The sequence below is a fragment of the Sus scrofa genome, chromosome 14 (genome assembly GCF_054392235.1).
Source record: "Sus scrofa isolate SSC_HxYL_T2T_F1_AM1 chromosome 14, Sscrofa_HxYL_maternal_Yorkshire_Landrace_v2.0, whole genome shotgun sequence".
Lineage (NCBI taxonomy): Eukaryota > Metazoa > Chordata > Mammalia > Artiodactyla > Suidae > Sus > Sus scrofa.
Genome location: NC_139396.1, coordinates 45,397,381 through 45,421,423, shown reverse-complemented (window position 1 = coordinate 45,421,423; position 24,043 = coordinate 45,397,381). Strand labels below are relative to the sequence as shown.

At 45.4% G+C, this 24,043-nt stretch overlaps 1 protein-coding gene across 7 annotated transcripts in view; it reads left to right on the top strand.

Annotated features, from left to right (window-relative positions):
* The window catches only part of ADGRD1 (adhesion G protein-coupled receptor D1), a 181,648-nt gene that overhangs the window by 15,777 nt on the left and 141,828 nt on the right, over positions 1 to 24,043 (top strand). For 5 of the 7 annotated variants that reach the window (XR_014828481.1, XR_014828480.1, XR_014828483.1 and 2 more), the window contains exons 3-5: positions 1,307 to 1,390; positions 7,170 to 7,292; positions 22,102 to 22,281. Coding sequence is in view for 2 of the 7 variants with exons in the window: in XM_003483408.4 (XP_003483456.4) it covers positions 1,307 to 1,390; positions 7,170 to 7,292; positions 22,102 to 22,281 (387 nt within the window). In the remaining 5 variants the exon portion in view is untranslated. Of the gene's footprint in view, positions 1 to 1,306; positions 1,391 to 3,983; positions 4,080 to 7,169; positions 7,293 to 22,101; positions 22,282 to 24,043 lie in introns of all 7 variants that reach the window. The other 2 variants (XR_014828482.1, XM_021072216.2) reach the window with 1 other exon arrangement.

Here is a 24,043-nt window from a genome sequence, read left to right as displayed (position 1 = left end):
AGGGGCCATTTTGCTCCTTGTTTTAACAGATAGGCTAAGAGTACGATTCATTATCTTCTAGATTATTGTTAGAGTGAAATGAGGAAGTGTCTGTAAAGAAACTCACACAGGAGTTCCCGTCGTGGCGCAGTGGTTAACAAATCCGACTAGGAACCATGAGGTTACGGGTTCGGTCCCTGCTCTTGCTCAGTGGGTTAACGATCTGGCGTTGACGTGACCTGTGGTGTAGGTTGCAGACGCGGCTCGGATCCCACATTGCTGTGGCTCCAGTGTGGGCCAGGGGCGACAGCTCCAATTAGAACCCTAGCCTGGGAACCTCCATATGCCATGAAAGCAGTGCTAGAAAAGGCAAAAAAGACAAAAAAAAAAGAAGCTCACACAGCGTTCTGCACAATTTTGGGGTTGGTTTCCTCCTCCTTTCAATCTTATTTTTTTTCTCTTATCTGATTGCATCAGCTGTTTCTTCTAAAATGCCTGAAGTGATAATAGGATGATGGACGTCCTTGCTTTTTTTCTGACCCGTGTATGCTTCTCATGTCGCACCATTAGGCATGGTGGCTTTTATTTTCTTTGGTTAAAAGTTATCTCTTGGGGTTCCTGCCATGGTGCAGAGGGTTAAGAATCCGACTGCAGAGGCTCTGGTCGCTGTGGAGGTGTGGGTTTGATCCTGGCTGGTGCAGTGGGTTAAAGGATCTGGTGTTGCTACAGCTGCCACATAGGTTGCAGCTGCAGCTTGGATTCAGTCCCTGGCCCAGGGACTTCTGTATGCTGGAGATGCGGTCATTTAAAAATTAAAAAAAGTCTCTCTCTATTCCTATTTATTATGTTTATCCTGTAGAAATATTCATTTTTAAAAAATTTATTGAGTTTTTTGTTTTTCTTCTTAGGGCTGCACCTGCGGTATATGGAAGTTCCCAGGTTAGGGGTTGAATTGGAGCTACAGCTGCCGGCCTGTGCCACAGGCACAGCACCGTGGGATCCGAGCCGTGTCTTCAACCTACACCACAGCTCACGGCAACACCGGATCCTTAACCCACTGAGTGAGGCCAGGGATCAAACCCGTATCCTCATGAATCCTAGTCAGGTTCATTAACCGCTGAGCCATGAAGGGAACTCCCCCTGTTGAGTTTTTTGAAAACCAAGAGTGTGTCTTGAATCTATTCAGATGCCTTTTGACTACATCCCACAGCCTCTGGGACACTTGAATTCTTCCCCCAATTCCTGATGTAGGTGGTAAGTGGTTCCTTATGTTCAGCCCTTTCTTTCCTAATGGTGATGTAACATTTTTATCCTTCCCCCCTCCCAGGGTTTGAGGTCTTGGCTTCTGCTTCCTATTACTGGCCGTTGGAAAATGTGGACGGGATCCACGAACTTCAGGAAACAACTGGAGGTAGACAGGGGTGGGGACAGTAACTGGGGCCCCAGGAATGGGCGTCTCCCTGGAATCAGGGACTGTCGGGAGGGACAAGGGAACAGCGTGCACTCTGAAGCCAGGATGACGGAGATGAATAGACATTTGCTTAGCTCCCCCCAGTCACTGCCGTGGCAAATGGTTTTTACTATGCTTTTATATATTTGTATATATTTTATGATTTATCAAAAATCATATAAGATATAGAAATCACATAATATAAAAATCATAAACTATATAGACACAAAAGTATAGAAAAGTATATTAAAATGTGAGCTCTTATGTATTTTTATGATTGAAGGACAGAATGTATGACTCGAAATATTATTAAGTTGTGCCTTTTCTCCAACTACCTGAAAACAAAAGCAGCTGTTTTCAGCTTGAAGCGGTCCATGACGGGTCAGTCTCTGTAGGAATCTGGATGTGTGTTTTCTAGATAGATGCAAATGTCGTAATCTACACGCCTGCGCAGACAGGGGCCCGTTGGAAGCTAGCGCCAAAAGTTGTGCTAGCAAAGACTAACCCCCCTGTTAACAGGGTCCCTGTTTCACTCAGCAAAGTTAGCCCCGCCTACCTGTCAGCGCCTCCACATTATCACCAGCAGTTCTCTTTTAAAAAGATCAGACATTCCCTGAGATTCTTCCAAGGGTCTCCAGCTCCCCGGGAAGTGGAGTTTTCCTGTGACTCAGTTTTGACCTTGGCCAGAGGAGAAATCTCAGACAGCCCTGAGCCCTTTTTTAAAGTCTAAGTGTAACTCCAATAAGAAGCTTTTTAGAAAGTCTAAGTTTTGAGTGATTTGGGATACTTTTCCATTTTATTTTATTTTATTTTTATTTTTATTATTTTTGCTTTTTAGGGCCACACCTGTGGCATATGGAGGTTCCCAGGCGAGGGGTTGAATCAGAACTACGGCTGCTGGCCTATGCCACAGCCACAGCAACACCGAGCCCTGTCTTTGAGCTATGCTGCAGCTTGTGGCTACACCAGATCCCTTACCCCCTGAACGAGGCCAGGGATTGAACCTGCATCCTCATGGACACTAGTCTGATCCATTTCCATTGCGCCACAGTGGGAACTCCCTGCTTTTCCATTTTAATTTTGATTTCCTTATTGCTCTTGATTATGTCCAATGGCTGATGGGTCCGGTAAGGGATTCTTGGACAGCTGTGCTAGTGCAGGCTTGAGGTGTCTATCCCGGTTCTTGGTCATGGATTACAAAAAAGAAAGAAACCTCATGTTGCTGATTACATGTTTGCCACATCAGCACACTGATATTTTCCTTATGGCTGACACCTAAGGTGCTGTCATAGATTACCACCTCAGATTCTGTAATGTTCCGAAAATCTGCTATTCGAGAAGCATTACAGCTGAAGTCTGGCCTTCTTGCAGTAGCTCAGTCAAGGGGATGAGTCAAAAGATGCTGTTCTCATCCTGCCTTCGTCCAGCACAGCCTCTAACTTGCCTGCCTCTTGGGCAGCAATGGTGGCCACAATGAAAACCTGCCCAATAAATCCATCTTTTCTTCCAATCGTCTGTACCATAGGGAATGTCCCCATGGAATTTTTTTTTATGACCAACTCACTTTAAAATCAGTGGTTTCCCCTTGTTATGATCTAATGTTCTTTTCTCTGGGCCTTTATTTTAAAGCCTTTGAAAGGAGATCATTCCACCACATGGAAAATGCACACCAGTAGGACACAGACGCTTGTATTTTAGGGATGACTTCAAACAAGAGCTCAAATGAAAAATAAAAATTGAAAAAAAAAAAAAAAGAGAGAGAGCTCAAATGATGATCAGGCTATGTGTCTCCTCACCCCCCTCAACTCAATTCAATGTTGTAGATTATCAGATACAGTCACACTGGGGTTGAGTTTTGTTCACCCAAAGCATCAATTTCTGGTAAAACTCCAACTAGATGGATGCATGCCCCAAAGCACTCAAATGATGAAGGTTTCACTGCCTTTTCTATTAGATCCATTCTTTATGCTATAATGCTATGCTGGCGTATTTTAATTTGATTCCAGGATTCTTAAGGGGGGAAAAAAAGGAAAGAAAGAATAGAATCCACCAGCATAATTTACCACTGGGGATAGTTGAATGGCACCGAGAGTCATTTCGTGGATGTACTGCTTTGCTATTTGTTGCTGAATTCTCTGTTTTGTCCATTTGTCACCATAATGTGCCATTGTTTTCATGCCATGCTTCTGTTTCATCAGTTTCTTGTGACATCACCATCATTAATCCTTTGGTTAAGGCTACTTGATGGCTTTGTTCAATTTCATATCTCTCAACTAAGTTTGGAAGTCGGAGCCAGCCAACTGGACCCACCATTTATGGCCAAGTGCCACAGCCATTGGCCTAGTTCTGGCATGGGACCGGGCCACTGGTGTCAGCCGGGGTGTCAACGGAATAAATAAGAGGGAGGTTGGGTCGGAAGAAAAAACCCAAGATGTCTGTTGGGAGAAAGGCACACTTCTCCGTGTGTGTTAAGTTGAGAGATATGTTGGTTCCATTTGTTTTTTTGTGTGTGTCACTCATTCATGGTGTTTTTTTCTTTTGTTGTTTCACCCAGCGTTGCGAACCCACAACCTCACTGTGCTTCCTTCTCATAACTCTACCTTTGTGTATACCAATGGCTCTGCCTACTCAAATTTCTCTGCAACTGTAGGTGAGCACGTGTTCCTTCTGTGTTCTGTCGTATTGGGATCTGCAATGAATTTAAAGGCCAGTCTAATTTGGATCTATCGCGAATTTGCTATAGCCTGAGTAGCAGATGAGCAAGTATCCCCGCAAAGAGCAGAAGATCCAGGCTATTGAAGATAAATGACTTTGAGTTCAGTCTAAAGGAAGTACAACAGATTGCAGTATACCAGGAGGAGTATATACATATATATACATGACCTCAAGCAACCAGGGTCTTCCAAACCAGCTACTTGCTTTCAGAACAATACAGACACAAGATGATATGTTTTCTAAAAAGGAACTTGTTTGGATTTTTTTCCCCAGTGTCAGGGATCAAACCTGAGCCATAGCAGTGGCAACATCAGACCCTTAACCACTAGGCCACCAGGGAACTCCTTGTTTGGATCTTTACATGGATTATATATAATTTTTCTTTTCTTTTTTTTTTTTTTTAGGGGCACACCCACAGCATATGGAAGGTCCCAGGCCAGGGGTCAAACTGGAGTTGCAGCTGCCAGCCTACACTGCAGCCACAGCCATGCCAGATCCAAGCTTCATCTACTACTTAAGCTGCAGCTTGTGGCAACACCAGATCCTTAACCCACTGAACAAGGCCAGGGATCGAAACTGCATCCTCATGGACACTATCGTGTCCTGCTGAGCCATGAAGGGAACTTCTGAATTATATTCTTTAGGGAAGGAAAAACATGCCCTCTTAATGGAAAATTAAAATTGATTTTCAAAATGCCTCATCAAACACTTGATCTCTTACAAACAGTAAAATCAGCATTTCTTCTGTAGCCAGAATTTTTTTAATTATTAGAAGCTGTTTTATAAAACACACACCCACAAGAGTCATGGTTAAATTATTATCTTATTTAATAACCTCCAGGGCCCATATGTTTCAGATTTTTCTAACACAGCACAGAGCAGAAGAAATAGTAACAATTTTGCTCTCTCTCTGATCAGTGACAAAAGTCAGTTCAGATAATTTAGGACCCGCTCCTGGTCTTTTCTCAACATATAACCTGATCGCTCTTTCAACTCTGGGGTGTTTAGCTTCCAAAATTAATTTTGCCAATTGAGCAGTATGGTGTAGGGTTTATACAGCCTAATTCAATTATGTAACTGCTATTTGCCCACATAATTAAAAAAAATTGGGGGGATGCCCCAAGCATGCAGATCCCAGGCCTGGGATTGAACCTGACCTGCAGCTGTGACGATGCCAAATCCTTAACCACTAGCCCCCCAGGGAACTCCTGACCATGCAATTTTATAATATATAGATTTTCACACACCCCCAGCAATAAAAGATATAGATAAAAAATGAAAGAGTTGAGGAGTTCCCACTGTGGCACAATGGGATCGGAAGCATCTCTGGAGTGCTGGGTTGCAGGTTCCCTCCTGGGGCCGGCACAGTGGGTAGGGGCTCTGGCATTGCTGCAGCTGCAGCGTAAGTTGCAACTGTGACTTGGATCTGAACTCCATATGCTGCGGGGCAGCCAAAAAAGAAAAGATATTAAAGAGTTTAAAAACAGTAAGGAAAAACGCTGAAGCCCTTCACGTTGGAATCCACATGCCCATGGTTGTTAGAAAACCCGAGCCTGGGAAGAAGAGGTCGGGTCAGAAAGCCCCCAGGCAGGAGGCACATCCCCACAGCTGAGGAGGCATCTGGGCAACCTTGACCCCAGTTAGCAAGATGTGACTAATCACCCTTGTTTTTATAGTCCTCACTTATCAGTTCTGTAAACCATTTATATCACACTCATACCATCAGAGAGGTTTGCTGTGGGGATGGGACCAAATAAGACCATGACGGAGCTCGCGTCCCCGCCGCCACTGCTGGCCTGGAGGTCTTGCTGGTGGGTTCCTCTGGGATGACTCTGAGTTTTCCTCCCAGAGTCTGAGAATACATTCTGTTAAAATCATGGGTTCCCATGTCTAGGGTCAGGGGCTTTCAGAAGGAGGGGGCGGGAGTTCCCATTATGGTTCAGTAGGTTAAGAGCCAGACTAGTAACCATGAAGTTGTGAGTTGGATCCCTGGACTCGCCCAGTGGGTTAAGGATCTGGCGTTACTGTGGCTGTGGTGTAGGGCTGCAGATGCAGCTCTGATTCAACCCCTAGCCTGGGAACATCCATATGCCTCAGGTGTGGCCCTAAAAGGAAAAATTTAAAAAAAAAAGGAGAGAGACTTCAAGTGTAGCTTTATGTTTGAACTTGAATCTAAGTGTTTCACTTGGAAAGTCTCCTCTGAAGGTGGGGGTGGAATGATGCAAGAGGTGGATGGAATGAAATTTTAGGACAGCAGGAGATTCTGATCCTATCAATCCTGGAAGTTCAACTCCCAGGGCAACTGTAGTAATTCTAATATCATATTACAGTGCATATTATACAGTGGCATGATATTCATATGATAACATATTAATAGGATAGAATATTTATATATATATCAGAATAATTAATAGGATAGAATATTTATATATATATCAGAATAATTAATAGGATATTTATTAATATTCACACTAATAATGTTTATAATTTAACAATTAATATTTAAATGATTTCACATGATATAATCAATAATGTTAGAAATGCTTTGTTATAAGTACAAATAATACAACATATTTAGAGGTAAGTTGTTTGTGAGCCTGACATAATCATGGTAGAATGTCTTTAAGACTAGTGATTCTTAAATTTTATTCACTTTTAAACCCCTCCTATAATTTTTTTGCCATGTACACATACCACTTGAAATATATTGTAATACTTTTTCTTTAAATTTTACTTACTTAGCGTCAATTGAAAAGGAAACTTTATACCACCAAGAATTGATAGAATAATTCATAGGATAGAATATTTGTTATTCAACATTCACACAAATACATACTGTTTAAATTGAACAATGAGTGTTAAATACCATTATGTGATATAATCATTGATAACATTAGAAAGGCTTAATTATAAGTACTAATAATACAATATATTGAGATGTTCATTGTCTGTAAGTCTGACACATCTTTGGACTTTTAATCTCATGAGATTATTAACCTGTGATGTTGACATTCTTCTCACTTAGATATTGTAGAAGGGAAGGTCAACAAAGGCATTTACCTCAAAGGGGAAAAGGGAATCACACTTCTCTATTTCGGAGAGTACAAACCTTCTTGCATCTTTAACCCAGCACAGTGCAGCCCTGAAGGTGAGTGATGCGGTCGGTTTGTTTGTTTTGTTTGTTTTTTTTTTTTTTTTTTTTTTTTTTGGTTCATTTCATTGTCAGGTGGCATCTGTTCCTGTGGGCTGTGGCAGATGTGAATGTGAAATTCTCCCCTGTAGGATCTGTGCAGACATCACACAGGGGACAGGAGAGGGGGAGGGGTGGGGATGCAGACACCTGAGAATGCTATTGGAGACAGAATTAAAACACCATCTCACGGAGGTGGGAGAGCAAAACATTTAGTCATGTAATGCAAAAACAAGCTGACAACAATTTTTTTTAAAAAAGAAAAAACCCGAAGAGAAAAAACAAAAAGTAACCCTCCCTAAAAAACAGACCCAGTGATGTCACAGTGGGGTTGGAGAGGGCCACGGCATTTGTGGGAAGTAAATTGATGGTGTGGTTGCTCACCAGTGATATTTCTGGCTCCAGGATGTTGGCCATGGGTCTGGGCGGGGCAGGAGTCTGTTAAGACTCCTGCCAGGGGTTTGCTTCTTTTGTATCCATCAAGGTAGGGGGAGGGGACCAGTGGAAACAATTGTTCAAGCAGAAAGTTACAAGCCTGTGGTTAAAATAATGTCCTGGGAGTTCCCTTGTGGCACAGTAGGTTAAGACCCTGGTTTGTCACTGCTGTGGCTCTAGTTACTGCAGTGGCACAGGGTCGATCCCTGGCCTGGGAACTTCTCTGTGCCACAAGTGTGGCCAATAAATCCCTTGGCTCAGCAGTAACAATCCCGACTAGTATCCATGAGGATGTGTGTGCAATCCCTGGCCCCACTCAGTGGATTAAGGATCTGGCGTTGCCATGAGCTGCGGTGTAGGTTGCAGAAGTGGCTCAGATCCTGCGTTGCTGTGGCGTTGGTGTAGGCTGGCAGCTGCAGCTCTGATTAGACTCCCTAGACTGGAAACTTCCATATGCCATAGGTGCAACCCTAAAAAGCAATAAATAAATAAATAAAATAATGCCATGGATAAAACACATAGATGCAAAAGAGAAGTTCTGTTCTTCTTTGTCTATGAAAAGTAACCTGCTCTCTAGTATTTAGACCTCAGACACTAGATGTTTGGGCCACATTTCAAAACTTTCTGGGAAATTGTTCTCTGCCATCCAAATCAGCTTCAAGTCTCCAAGTTTCATGATCCTAGGCAAATGAACATTTTTCTTTCTAGGGAAAAAAAAAAAGTTTTATGTTAGCTGGTCTGAAAGCCCTAAGGCTTTTTGGACATCTGATGGCCTTATCAAAACAGCGCTGTGATGAATGCATTGCTCTCGATGCTGGACCACATGGACTCCGTTCCAGTAAAAGTAAACAAAAGCTTAACAAGGCGATCACACATGGGAGGATGCATTTTGGACTTTGAAGAACCCGGAGTTTTGAGAAATGGTTTGAGGTCCAGAACCATGGCCAGATTTACAAATCTGCAGTTCGAGGTGTTCCTGAGTTCAAACAGCCCTATAAACACAGCAGGCTTGTTTACGTCTCTAAATTTAAAACAGCCTTGCCTCAGCTACAATGACTAAGGCAGCCAGGAGAGCCTTCGGTGCCTGGGGGCAGGGAGGTGGGAGTGGGGGAGGGCAGGGAGGGGAGCTCTTCCCTGGTTTGTCTCGAGGTCTGAGGGAAGGGCTTCTCTCTCAAAGAAAGGTGCCTCCGCTGTAACTGACTCACATGGAGGTCCCAGGAATCGATGATTAGGGATTATCACCAATGACCAGCCCTTGAAGGGTGACTACGATGGGACGAGTGGGGAAGCAGGGCTATTGGAAACCAGAACTACTTGCGAGTTTTACCCGAACTCTGAGATCGTCACCTAGAGGCCTCTGAACGACTCTGGCCTATGGCTGGGTTTGGTTTTGCCAGCATGGAGTTAACACTCTTGAATGAACTGCTGGCTTTGAAAAATAGGAAAATGGGACATAAAAATCTGGATTTCTGGGAGTTCCTGTTATGGCTCAGCAATAATGAACCCAACTAGGATCCATGAGGATGCGGGTTCGATCCCTGGCCTCGCTTAGTGAGTTAAGGATCCGCATTGCCATGAGCTGTGGTGTAGGTCGAAGATGTGGCTTGGATCTCGAGTTGCTGTGACTGTGGTATAGGCTGGCAGCTGCAGCTCCGATTCAACCCCTAACCTGGGAACTTTCATATACCACATGTCCTCAAAAGGGAAAACAAAAAAGTCTGGATTTACAATTTCTCCTGAGAAATCTGCACTTCCTCCGGTGGAACTGAATCTCAGGGATGGACCTTGCCCTTCCATTCATCACAGACTCCTGAGCCTCTGACCATGGGGCCAGTTGGACACAGAGCACCTTAATGGCCTGGGCTTTGGGGCCAAGCAGCCTGGATTCCAGTCCCCATCCTGCTCCTTTCTGCAGTGACATTAGCAACCACTTAACCTCTGAGTCCAAGTTCTGTATCTCTACCTTGGGTCCGTTGAAGTACCTTCTTCCCCATGGGGTTGAGCGCTGATGTGTTCCCAGCATGTGGTTGGTCCAGAGGTCATAGCCAGTGTGCGTGGCCCCAGACTTCCCTCCTGTCACTAGGGTCTGGGTCCTAACCCAGTCTGCCTGCTTGGGTATGACCCTCCTACAGGAGCTGACATGCTTGGACCAATCACAATAATGACCTACATTTGTGGAGTTCCCGTTGTGGCTCAGTGTGTCAGATGTGGCTTAGATCCTTCATTGCTGTGGCTGTGATGTAGGCTGGCAGCGGTAGCTCTGATTCGACCTCTAGTCCGAGAACTTCCATATGCCGCAGGTGCAGCCCTAAAAGAAAACAAACAAAAAACTTGTCCACATTGGATTAGCCTTTTCAAATACAACGACTTAGCCTCCTCCATGTTTTTTGGGGGGACATGCTGGTGGGAACAAATGTATAACCATTATTCTTTTTTTTTTTCATTTTCATTTTTAATTAATTTATTTCCTGGGTAGTAGTCAACTTTTATTTTGTATTATTTATTTTTTAAAAATTATGGTTGATTTAAAGTGTCGTACCAATTTCTACTGTAGAGCAAAGTGACCTAGTCATACATATATATATATATACATTCTTTTTCTTATATTATCTTCCATAATGGTTTATCCCAAGAGACGGGATATAGTTCCCTGTGCCATACAGGTTTTTTTTTTTTGTTTCATTTCTAAAAGTTTTATTGCAGTATCATTGATTTCAACCCATTATTCTTCTCAGAAAACCAGTGTTTAAAGAAAGAATGTTAAAGAAACCTTCCTCACACCCAGTCCAAGAGGTCAGCTCTTTTCCTGTTTGTTATTTCCCACTTCTCTGATGGTCTCTGTTGATATTTTCGACTATTTTGTTTTTTTTTTTTAAGAATGTTTCAGAGGACAGAGTTGAGGTTAGGGCTTGTCAGAAAAGGATAAAACATCTGAGCTATTTAGCTCTTCTATCTCCGAGGTCTTAGATAGAACGTGGAATCTTCTTTCTCTGCCAGGCTGCTCACTCCAAGCCCTTCTGCCCACACCCTGCCCATCCCAGGGAGTCTCTCCACCAGCTCTAGTCTCTGAATTGACTGTAGCACCTGCTTTTTGGTCAGTGGTGCCTCCTGGGAAGTTTTCTCATGGGCACCGGGTGCAAATGCAGGGGAAGTTTTTGAGATCTTTATGGTCTCAAGGTCTCCCCTTGTAACTACACAGCCATTTCAGACTCCAGCCAATCCTTGCTTAACAAGCACCGTCTTGCCAGCTCCAGTTCTCCTTCCTTGGCCTTTAGCTCTGTGGGGGCTGTGTCTTGGTTATCGCAGTATCTTCAGGGATGAATATCTGCATCATAGATGCTTGATCCACCATTGACTGAACAGATACTTCCAGTCTTTCTTTCTTGTTATTTTAAAAAATCATAGTTCACTTACAATGTTCTGTCAATTTCTGCTGTTCAGCAAAGAGACCCAGTCACATGTGTATTTATGTGTATGTATATATTCTTTTTTTCATATTATCATCCATCATGGTCCATCCCAAGAGACTGGATAGAATTCCCTGTGCTGTGCAGCAGGACCTCATTGCATACCCATTCTGAATGGAATAGGTTGCATCTGCCAAGCCCAAACTCCCAGTCCATCCCGCTCCCTCCCTCTCCCCCTTGGCAACCATAAGTCTGCTCTCCATGTCTGTGAGTCTTTCTGTTTTGTAGATATGTTCCTCTGTGCCATATTTTAGATTCCACATATAAGAGATATCATAAGGTATTTGTCCTTCTCTTTCCATTCCAGTCTGTCTTTCTGATGCTTCAGTTCCTTTGAATGCCTCTTCGGGGCCAGTGTCTGATGGGCCCCCATTTGAATAACACCCACCATGTGTCCTTCTCCATTCCTAAAGGGGCCTGAACCATTATTTGCATTCCTCTGACTTTCAGAAAGTTATTTCTTCTTTTTTTGGCCACACCCTAGGCATGTGGAAGTTCCCAGGCCAGGGTTCAAACCCATGCCTCAGCAGTGCCCCCAGCCACTGCAGAGACAATGCTGGATCCACAGCAGGAACTCCAGAAAGTTATTTCTGATATTGAGCTACATTGCATCTTGAGTCATTACCTCGAATGCAAGTTCAACTCTGCATCACCTTGGCTCCCCCCAAGAAAGACATTCTTCCTGTTTTACTCATTAGCTTTATCTTTCCTGCCTCTGGAGATTCACCCTTGGTTTTGTTCCCCTTCTCGAGCATTAGAGCTTCCTCCATTTGTAAACACCAAGAAGCCTGTTACAGCTCCAGGCAGCAGCTGGGAAATGTCACCATCCACAGTCCCTTGTCGGCGTGGAGAGGACTTTTTGCATTAGGTTACTAAATTCAAAATACTTCGACATAACCCTAAGACATGTGCAGGATGGAGTTTCAGGACAGAAATTTCCAGCAGGGTCTGGCAGAGACAGGCCAGCCAGGCAGGGAGTCAACTTCTGTCTTCCTTAGATGATCAGGGGTTACAGGGATGTTGGAATCTACGGTGGGGACTCAGAAGTATTCATTCAGGACACCCATTTCACAGATGGGGAAACTGAGGCCCAGAGAGGGCTCAAGACTGCCTAGAGCCACACCACGATTTAGTGCATAGTATCCCAGAGGATTGTTTATAGACCATCAGTAAAGGGTCTATTGCAGAGATTGTTAAAAAGGAAAGTTCTCAGGTTCCAGCCCAGGACCCACTGAAGCAAAAATCTCCATGGATGGGGCCTGGGAATCTGGGTTTTTAGTCAGGCCCTCCAGGTGATTCTCATAGACTGTAATGTTGGAGCTGACTCTAGCCCACAGATATGTTTTGTTGGCTGGATTATGTTGGTTCTCATAGATTTTACATCTGAAACAACTTTCTAAACTGTTTTTGGCAAAATGGGTGGATCCAAATAGCCTGGCTTACTGTTTGCAGAAACAGCCTCTTTCACAGTGATTAATTTCATTTTTAAAAGTTAATATCCAAAAGTTTCCTGTAAACTTTTCACTGGTTGCCTAGTGAAAAGGATCCAGTGTTGTCACTGCTATGAATGGGGTTTGATTGCTGGCCTGGGAACTTCTGTATGCCGTGGGTGCAGCCTCCCAAAAATGTTCATAAAATTAAAAACCAACTCCTCTGTAAGAGAAAATTCATTAAAAAACTCCACTTCTTTAAAATTTTTTTCTTTTTTTAATTGGAGGTATAGCTGATGTGTTAGCTTTAAGTGTTCAGCAGATTCAGTTATACATATACACACATGTTCTTTTCTGGATTCTTTTTCGTTGGAGATCATTACAAGATATTGAATATAGTTCCTTGTGCTCTATAGTAGGTCCTTGTTGTTTACCTATTTTATAGATCATAGCTCTATCTGCGAATCTCAAACTCCTAATTTCTCATTGCATTTCACACAGCGCTTGTTCTACCCTTGCAAACTCAACTATGGCTAGAGATGGAATTCCTCAGCGTTCACCCAGTGTCTCTTCTGTTATCCAGATCCTCAGCCACTATGACCGTCAGATCTTTTTCTCTCCAGATTTTGTTCTTTGCTAAGTCATTTTTCCTACCTCACTTAGTTGTTACTTCCTCATCTTGGAATCATGGAGCTGGGGGAAAAAGTCTAAGGATATGGTGCTGAAGCTTTACATCTTCCCAACTTCTCTTTGTCAAGTAAAGAGCAGACAGCATCAGAGAAGACAATGAATTCTGAGCCTTGGAGTTTATCTCTTTTAATGTTTCTACTTTAAGAGTAAGTCTCTCTTGTGTAGCCTCACCCTTTGCTCCTCAACTGTTCTGTGTTTTTTAGGATGATTGAGAAAGTCTTGGAAACCATTCTCTTTGTGTTTTTTGGCCCATGGGTCTCCACCATGTTGAGTGGATCATAGTAGATCATTTGAAGATTGTACCCAAGGGGACTGACACAGCCAGACATAATTCTATCCTCATAGTCCTAAAGTGGGCCAAAAATGGCACATCATCCCCTTAACTCAACTTAGGCAACTTAGGCTATCAAGGCATTGAGGCAGGATGTGTTTATGCCAAAGTCTTAGAGTGGATTATTTACTTTAATTGGTGGAAGTTGAAGGATGCAATTATCTAAATTTCCAATCATAATAGAATGTCTTTAAGACTCCTGATTCTTTGCTGGAGGTTGACTCCAACAACAACCTCATTGCTGTTCAGCAGGTTAAGGACCCAACGTTGTCTCTGTGAGGATGTGGGTTCAATTCCTGGTTTCGCTCAGTGGGTTAAGGACTTGGCATTGCCTCAAGCTGCGTCACAGGTCAGAAATGCTGCTCAGGAGTTCCTGTCGTAGCTGAGCGGAAACACATCCGACTAGGAGCAATGACGTTGCGGGTTCGATCCCTGGCCTCCCTCAGTGGGTTAAGGATCTGGTGTTGCTGTGAGCTGTGGTATAGGTCACAGACACGGCTTGGATCTGGTGTTGCTGTGGCTGTGGTGTAGGCTGGCAGTTACAGCTCCAATTAGACTCCTAGTCTGAAAACCTCCATATGTCGCCGTGAGGCCCTGAAAAAAAAAAAAAATGTGGCTCAAATCTGGTGTTGCTGTGGCAGCTTCAGCTCAGATTTGACCCCTGGCCTGGGAACTTCCATATGCTGCAGGTATGGCCCTAAAAGGAAAAGAAAAGAGTAGCAATTCTTAAATTATACTCTTAAACTGCTTTTTATGTTTTTTTTTTTATCCGTGTACCACAACTCTATTATAATACTTACTCTTTTTCTTTACATTTTACTTAGAGTCAATTGAAAAGGAAACTTTATATCACCAAGAATTGAAAACCAGTAATCATCCCCTAAGTGGAAGATACCTGTATTGTTGAATTCTGTTGGTTTCCCTTACCTGCCAGCAGCTCTCAATTTGAGCTGTGGCATTTCTTTGTTAAAATGGCAATTGTTCCTTACCATCCAATGGACTTTGTCCTTGTCACAATCAGAACTGAGAAGGAGAGGAACTTCTCACACTGCGATTTGTGGGATAAAGGCATATCTATATGCTAAAATTCCCTTGGAGAAAGTGTCCAAGACCAGAGTGGGTGGAATGATCAGCTCTTAGGAAGATGTGGGTAGAAACTGTCACGTCAGCCAGTACTGGGCTGAAATGCAGAGGTACAGAGTATACTTCAGGGTCCTACAGAATCAGAGTACACGTCTAGGGCCATGATCTTGGTTGATTGCCACTAGGTGTCTGGGTCTTTTCTCAGCTTATACAGAAAGTCTGAATCTCCCTCTCTTTCTCTGCCCCCCCCCCCTTTTTGGCTGCGCCTGTGGCAGGAAGAAGTTCCCAGGCTAGGGATCAAACTGCCCAGCAGCAGTGACCCGAGCCTCTGCAGTGACACCTGATCCTTAACCCACTGGGCCACCAGGGAACTCCCAGTCTGTGTTTGTGTTTACCCCCTCCGCCGCCCACCCCCCCAAGCCCTTGGCAGGATCTGCTCCATTACCAGATCCCTACACAGTTGCTTCTCTCTCCTCCCCAGTGGCCATACTGCATGGAAAACCCACTTAGAATCCTCTGGTTGGTAGATTCCCTTGACATCTTCTGTTCCTTTTACAATAAAGAAACCAAGGGCCCCTATTCTGGATAGCCTCTCTTCACCCCAAACTGGGAGAACATCCAACTCCCATGCCTGAGAAACGCTGTAATAAAATTGGAAGTGGAGCCAGCCAGATCAGATTAAAGGCCTTCCCGGCTGAGCAAGAGCTCCTTTCTCTTTTTATGAAATCTTTTTTATTTTGAGATAATTGTAGATTAACATGCACTTGTAAAAAATGATACACAGTGATCCCACATAATTTTTTTTTTTTTTTTGCTGGCCCTAAGGCCTATGGAGTTCCCAGGCCAGGGATCAGATTGGAGCTGAAGTTTCGACCTATGCCACAGCTGTGGCAATGTCAGGTCCCTAACCCACTGTGCAGGGCCGGAGATCAAACCTGCGTCCCAGAGACACTGCCAATCCTGTTGTGCTTCAGCGGGAACTCCTCTTTACCCATTTTGCAGTGGGGGAAGGTGAATGATTAAGGCACATGAGATGAGGAGTGTCCTGATTGGCATTTAGACCCAGGATCATCACAGGTATTATTATAAAGGGAGGGGGCAGGAGTTCCCGCTGTGGCTCAGCAGGTTAAGAATCTCACTAGTATCCATGAGGAGGCAGATTCAATCCCTGGCCTCTCCCAGCTGGCTAAAGATCTGGCATTGCTGTGAGCTGTGGTGTAGGTCACAGATGTGGTTTTGATCTGGTATTGCCATGGCTGTGGTATAGGCCGGCAGCTGCAGCTCTGACTCGACCCTGAGCTCCAGGAACTTTCATAGGCTACAAGTGCGGTCCTAAAAAGAAAACAATAAATAAAAAATAAAGGGAGGGGGCAGATAGGCAGAATCCGAGAGAGAAAAGTGATAATGGCTTTGAAGATGGTGGCAGGGCCAGGAGCCATGGAATGCAGGCATCTCTAGAAGGTGGAAAAAGGATGGAATAAATTCTCCTTGGAACTTCCCCCAAGACACAGTCCTGCCCACACCTTGATTTTAGCCCAGTGAGACGTCTCAGCTCCAGACCCCTGGGAGAGAGGACTATGTTCTTACGAGGCCCAGGTTTAGTGGGGGGATTGGGAGGAAAACCATACAGAGGTACAATCTCAGATTTCCCTTCTAACCTAACCCAGCTCTCAGACCCAGGTCTCTCCTGGCCCACACTTACCCCATGAGCCGAATTCTGCCTCCCTTTTACAAAACGTCCTCACCCCATCTGTTCACAAAGCTGGTGGGAAGTCTGTTCCTTAAAGGGCCTGCTGTCCTTCCTCCTGGGCCATCTGTCATCCAAGTAACACCCATTCCCTTCAGATCTCAGGCCTCAAAGCAACTGGCGTCTCAGGACCTTAAGGTTAGAGGGTGCCCTATTCTGTGCCTTGGGGCCCACGGGTCTCCACCTTAGCCCTTGTCACAGCTGTCCCTGTGGAGACTCCTGTGTGACCACTCATGTCTGTCTCTCTCCTGCCCTGCATGGTACCAGGTCCAGGAGTCCAGGAAGCCTGTGGGTCTGTTCACTTTTCTGTCTGCAGACCCTTGTTCATAGCGTCTGTCGTGTATCAGCCATGGAATAAATGTTTGTTGAATGAATAACTGAAAGACTGAGTGAGGTTTTTGCTGTGGACTGAATGTGTGCCGCGCCCCCCCATTCATAGGTTGATACCTTATCCCTGATGTGATCGTATTTGGAGGTGGGCCTTTGGGAGGTGGTTAGGCTTAGATGAGGCCTTGAGGTGAGAGATCAATGCCGTAGAAGAAGAGGAGGGAAGCCGGGCTCTCTCTCCCTCTGTGTGCATGTACCATGGGAGGCCACATGAAGATAAAACCAAGAAGCGGGTTTTTTTGCCAAGAACTCAATATGCTGGCAATCTGATCACAGCCTTCCAGCTTTCAGAACTGTCAGAAAGAGCTGTCACTTCAGCCACCTGGTCTGTAACATTCTGTTATGGCAGGCCAAGCTGACTGAGACAGGTGTTATCCGAGGGCAGACCTCAGCCAGGAAGTGAAATGATGGCTTTGGTTACGGTGTCCCCAGCTTCATACTCCAGAACGTCCTCAAGTCTGCTCTTGGGGCTCTGAGTACTCCTGGTGGACACTGGCTGGAAAGCCGGCACTCATCATCGACAGGTGTGGATAAGCCTGAGGCCCCTCACACCACTACGTGGAAGGTGGATGTGGGCCTCCCTCAGGTGGGGGGCCTCCCTCAGTTGGGGGGCCACCTCATGCTTGACCCCTGTCCACTTGGGAGCAGGAAAAGATGGAGTGGTTCCTTGCTACGGTCTTAACCCTGTAGCAGCCTCTCCCCCGAACGCGCTGCCCAGAGTAGTGATTCAGAGGGACATCCTTGTGGTGGCCTCTGGGAAGGACTTCGGGGTGAGGAAAGGGACTCATTCTCTGTGGACTGCCCAAGGTCTGCTGAAGACATGTAAGATTAGTTTTGGGGGATTTATCAAGTGGCTCCAGGTAAGATTATGTTCTGGTTATTGGCGGCTGTGCAGCAAACACCCCCTCAATTTAGCAAGTGAAACACAACTTAGGGAGATTCTGTTGTGGCTTAGCTGGTTAAGAACCCAGCTAGCATCCATGAGGACGTGGGTTCGATCCCCAGCCTTGTTCAGTGGGTTAAGGATTTGACATTACCGTGAGCTGAGGTGTAGGTCACAGATGTGGCTTGGATCCAGTGTTTCTGTGGCTGTGGCGTAGGCCAGTGGCTACAGCTCTGATTCAACCCCTTGCCTGGGAACCTCCATATGACAGGTGTGGTGGTAAAGGAAAAATAAAACATTTTTAAAAATGGGAACTATACTGACACCTACTTCATAAGGTTGTTAGGGGGATTAAAAGAGTTAATGTAAAATTCTTGGAGCACCTTGCCTTGCTCAAAGTAGGTTCTCCTTAAACGTTAGTGATCATGCTTTTCTTTATAAAATGTTCTTTATATAGTAAGGACATTCATTTCTTGTTTGTTAAATGTTTTACAAATATTTTTTTTCCTGGTTTGTCATTTGTCTTTTGATTTTGTCATGGTAAATTTTTTGCCTTGCAGAATTTTATAATATTTATGCACTCGAATGTATCCATCTTTTCTTGGGACAGCTGTATATTTCTTCCTTTTTTTTTTTTTTTTTTTTTTGGTCTTTTTGAGAAAGAACTTTCCTAACTTTTTTTTTGGCTGTGCCTGAGGCATGTGGAAGTTCTGGGCCAGGGATAGAACCCTTGCCACAGCAGCCGCCTTAGCTGCTGCAGTAATAATGCCAGATCCTTAACTTGCTGCCCCATAAGGGAACTCCCTCACTTTATTTTTTGGATGAATAAATTTAATGCTCATAAGGAAAGGAGTTCCCATCGTGGCTCAGTGATAATGAACCCTATTAGTATCCATGAGGACACGGGGTCAATCCCTGGCCTCGCTCATTGGGTTAAGGATCCAGCATTGCCAGGAGCTGTGGTGTAGGTCGAAGTCATGGCTTGGATCTGAGTTGCTGTGGCTGTGGTGTAGGCCAGCAGCTTCAGCTCCAATTTGACCCCTAGACTGGGAACTTCCATATGGTGAGGGTGCAGCCCTCAAAAGACAAAAAAAAAAAGAAAAAAAAAAAGCTCATTAAGAGGCAGAAAAGTGTTGAATCATCTTGTCAATATGGCACTTATTTTTCTTTCATATTTTTTTCTTCTTTGTAATGATAGTCCCAGGTGCATGAAGCAAAGTTCCTGAAAATAATAATATTAGGGGGCCCAGTGTGAATCTTTTAATACTCTACGAAGACGTAAATTGATATTTAAGTGTTAGTTGTGGAGTTCTCTTGTGGTGCAGTGAGTTAAGGATTTGGTGTTTTCTCTGCTGCGGGGAGAGGTCGATCCCTGGCCTGGGACCTTCCACATGTCCTGGGCGCAGTCAAAAAGATTAAAAAAAATCCAGGCTGTCCATCAGATAGAAATGATTATTATAAGCTGAATTAACAAAAATGAAAAGCTCGGCTTCTGATTTGTTTTGAATTTTTCTTACCTAACACCAAACCGAATGTTCGATTTTTATTTTTTCTTCCTGGACAGAAAGACATTTGGCCAAGACAGGATGGAGTGGATGGAGTGAAAGGAATTTTTAAATGCAGCAAAGTGTTTGGGAAAAAATAGGCTTTTGTGCATCCTACTGGGAATTTGTTTCATAACAGAAGTTTCACAATGTGCTGTGTCTGTTTCTCCATGAAATCGGTTGTTGCCGAGTGGAGGGGCCCAGCAGGAAGGTGTGGGGGGTTATTCTGGACTCTGCACCACTGCAGTGCAAGGCGGGCAGAGGTGCTGGGATACCCCCGGCCTGGAGTCCCCTCCCTCCACCTGCTGCCTTTGCAGGGAGTGGGCTGGAGAGGGATAGTGTCTGGGACAGCCCAGCAGCCCTTGGAGAAGCCTGTCAAGTCCCATCTTCTTGTTGGGGTGACCCCATCACAGGGCACGTTTGAGGACTTTTTCTCTCCTCAGTAGCCCTAAGAACATGTTCCGGGAGTTCACTGATGGCTCAGTGGGCGGGTTAAGGATCCTGGTTGCCACAGCTGTGGCTCTGGTTACTACTGTGGTGTGGGTTTAATCCCTGGCCTGGGAATTTTTCAATGTCATGGGTGTGGCAAAAAAAGGGGGGGGGGGGCGTTCGTGTTGTGGCTCAGTGGGTTAAGGACCTGCCTGACTTTGTCTCTGTGAGGGTTGGGGTGTGATCACTGGCCTCGTTGAGTTGCCACAAGTTGAGGGGCAGGTCACAGATGCAGACTGGATCCCTTGTTGCTGTGGCTGTGGTGTAGGCTGGCAGCTGCAGCTCCAATTTGACTCCTAGCCCAGGGACTTCCATGTGCTACAGGTGTAGCCATAAAAAAAAAAAAAAAAAAGACCATACTCAGCTAAAGAAAGGTCCAGACCCCATCCATTATCTGGAGGTTCCTCTTAATATTTTTTTTAAAATGGAGACATTCCAAACCAGGCTTATAAAATCATGCCATGTCAATTTTAATCATATTAAGGCTCTGGCCCCACAAAAGTACAAAGCAATGCAATTGTCACCATGATATCATCTGAAGACCTTTGGACAACTTGTAGCGAATTTGTCCACTCATAAGGCATTACGGCCAGGACGGTTGGTTTTTGGGACACACGTTTGGGACTGGGTGACAAATGCTTTCTTTTAATTCAGTGACTCAGACTCTGCCCATAACCTCAATTGAAGATAAGATTCAAACTGTGAATTTGGTGCCATTTATATAAATAAGGCTCAGGACACCCCTTCCACCCCCATTGTGGGCCTGCTTTGATCATCTCAGAGCAACATCTTTTCCCAGCATCCGTGAAGCTTTCCCATCCCCCGCCGAGCCACGTTGCTGGGGTAGCGCTGACCCTTGTCTTTCTAGCTTCCGCATGCAGCGTCCAGGCAGGCTGCGTGCATGCGTACGTCCGTACGCACGCATGCACACACGCACGGCATTTACTCAAATGCAAAGAAAGAGTAAATGTGACTGGAATCGGAGAAGCAGAGTGGAGGCAGTTAGGGAACTCCGAGGGACAAGGGCAGGAGCTTCCAGCCGCGTCCGGCCACCTTTACTCCTCCCTGGGGAGCCAGTCCCCAGCCTACCAGGTGATCATGGGTCAGAGCTGGCTCTGCTCCTCACGCGTGTCGTGTCCCCTCCTCCCCGCCCCCCCCTTCTGGTGATGGAGACACACCCACTGAGGAGCCTGCTCATTTACATTACCATCCGAGCCCAGACCACTTAGTCCTTGAGAAGTGTGGGTCCCCCCGCTCAGCGCTTGGGAGCCTGCAAACCAGGTGTTTTGAAATGAATGGCCGCCAGAACCCCTGTGTACCCCACTTTGTTGGAAATGAATGATTGTAGGTATCAAAACTTTTCAATGTGGTCTTCCTCTTTGCTGAGAAATTCTGTGCTGGGAATTTATCCTAAAGGCATTTAATCCAAGATGTGCAGAGAGGTTTAGCTTCCAGCTCTTTTTGGAAAATTAAAAAGTTGAAAGACATTTTAAGACCTAACCATGGGGGGGAGTGGCATTTTTTTTTTTTTAATTTAAATAACAGGAGTTCCTTGGTGGCTCATTGGGTTAAGGATCTGGCATTGTCACTGCTGTGGCTTAGGTCGCTGCTACTATGGCGCAGGCTCGATCCCTGACCAGGAACTTCTGCATACACACACACACCCACACACACCCACACACATATATATACACACACACAAACACATATATATGACAGTTCCTGATCAGAATGTGATGCTGTGTGGGTATAAACGATGACATAAAGGTGTACTTATGGACCTTGGAGGGAGTTTATGATGCAGTAAGTTTTTTAAAAAATGTGGCTTATAAACTAGTATGTGTAAGCTGGTTCCTTTCTTTGTAAAATATGTTTATGGAGGAGGTTTTGGAAGGTAACAGATGCTGTCTGTGGGGGTTGACTGAGTTTGAATCTCATTAGAGTCTGTCCTAGTTCACGGACTCTGGGCAAATGGTCCTCAGTTTCTTCATCTGCATAATGGGGGTGACAGCCAGGTTTTGTAATATGTAAGTGTAGAGACTGTTCATTTAAAACTTAGAAAAGTGTCTAGTACTTAACGAGCCCTTAATAAACATTACCTGTTCTTGCTGTCTGTCTTTTCTGAATTGAACCCGCATGGTTTCTAGAATGAGAAAAACAAACAAACCAAAAAACTGCTTTTTAAATGAAAAATGAAGAGCTGGGAGAGGGCTCTGCTTCTGTGAGGTGAAGTCCCTTTTGCTTTTCATGAATAATAACCCCAGGCCTTTCTTGTCCTCAGGGGTCACGTTCTCTTTTTTCTGGAAGATACAAGGAGAACAGTCCAGATCAGCTCCGTTTGCGTATGGGGGACAGGTCATTTCCAACTTGTTCAAAGTCTGCTCCAGAGGCGGCAAGGGCTCTGTGGAGCTGTACACCCATGACAACTCCATGACATGGGAGGCCACCTTCAGCCCCCCAGGTAAGGGTGCTGCTGCTGAGGGATGCTCAGGGAGGCGGGGGTGGGTGGTGGGGAGTGGGTGAGGGGGTTGGGGGGTGGGGGTTGAGGGGGAGCAGGGACAAGGCCCTTCCCAAGTTGGGAAGTGGTTGAACCCAAGGGCACAGAGCTCTCGCCCTTTGGCCTCTGGGCACATGAGCCCTTTCCTTCCTCTGAGGGGGTGCTTGGGAAGAATTACTGCAAAGGGCGAGATCATGTCCTTTGCTGAGATGTCCCCATGATGGTTAAGGGCCAGGGTCTCTTTGATTGCAGACTGTGTCACCACATCATGTTATTTACCACCCCAGCCTCATTGCTGCCATGTGAAGACATTAATAGTACTTACCCCGCAGCTTGGGGGAAAATAAATGGACTATCACATGCAAAGTGCTTTCCACACCTGGTTATTGTTTCTCTTTCTTTTCTTGACCCCCCATCTTCCTCCTCCCCCACCTCTTCTCTTCCTCCTCTCCTTCCTGCCCCTTCTCCTTCTTCTTAGTGGTATAAACTTGGAAATGTTTATAAGCTATGATGTACAAAAGCTTTTGGAAAAGAGGGAGGAGCTGACGATTGAGAGAAAGAAAAGATGCTGGAGGGGAGGCGTGTGGGTACCAGTGAGGGCCTGGGATTCCGGAGGGATGCTTGGGGACGTGTGGGGACCAGGTGCGTGCAGCTGTGGCTGAGTGTGAAGATGGGTGGTGGAAGGCCACACAGTTCTGTCTGATGATTCCACCTTGTGGGGAGCTCCCCTCACATCTCTGGGGCACAGGGTGATGGGTGGCCACCTGGCATAGGCCAGCAGCTGCAGCTCTGATTCAAGCCCTCGCCTGGGAATCTCCATATGCTGCACATTTGGCTATAAAAAAAAGAGAAGAGGGTTCTATGTCTCTATGTTAAAAGCATGGACTCTGGCTGGGACCACATCCTGCAGTGCACTTACTCTGCTAGCTGTGTGGCCCTGGGTGCCTTACTCACCCTCTGTGTGTCTCAGCATCTGTAATGGGAGGGAGCACAATAATGGGATTAGGTCGTAGGGTGGCTGTTAGTGCACAAGGAACCTGGAGTCGCAATGTACAGTGAGTACTGAACTGTATATGCTTGATTCTCTGGGTGCTGTGAGCATGGACCACGTTTCTACCCCCACTCTGGAAAAGGGGAACATTCAATGCACACTGAATGTTTGAAAGGATGAGTTGGAGAGGATCTGCCCTTTCTGATCTGGAGGCCAGAAGGCATCTCTGCCTCCCTTTCCTGGGAAGACCTGCTGGTCCTGTAGTTTGTTCTTGGCCCTTGTCACATCCTACCCACTACCAGCTTCTTATGTAAGGGCCTCATCCCCATGCTTCTTGGGGCTGACACAGCATCAGGCACCAGGCAGGTTTTTGGAACGTGTTTTAAAGTCAGGTCTGCTGAACCTTGGCTATTCCTCCACCCAGAGAAACAGGGAGAACTGTAAACATTTCTGCCTGGCAATGAGCCCTTTATTTGTTCATTGAAAGATGTGTTATCCTTGCCTTCACTCTCAAGGGCCATGATAACTTTGGACCTGTCTAGATCCAAGTGTTCTCGCGAGACTCACAGTTAGAAAGTTGCCCAGTCCCCAGTGGGAAGCCTGGCCTAAGTGCTGGGTGATTTAAGAGGAGCACCTGGCTTGGGTGACGGGCAAGTCAACACACCTGTGCGAGGAAGTGGGGCTCTTTGTGGATCAAGCTGCTGTCAAAGTCTGCCCAGCTTTCCTCTTGTGGGT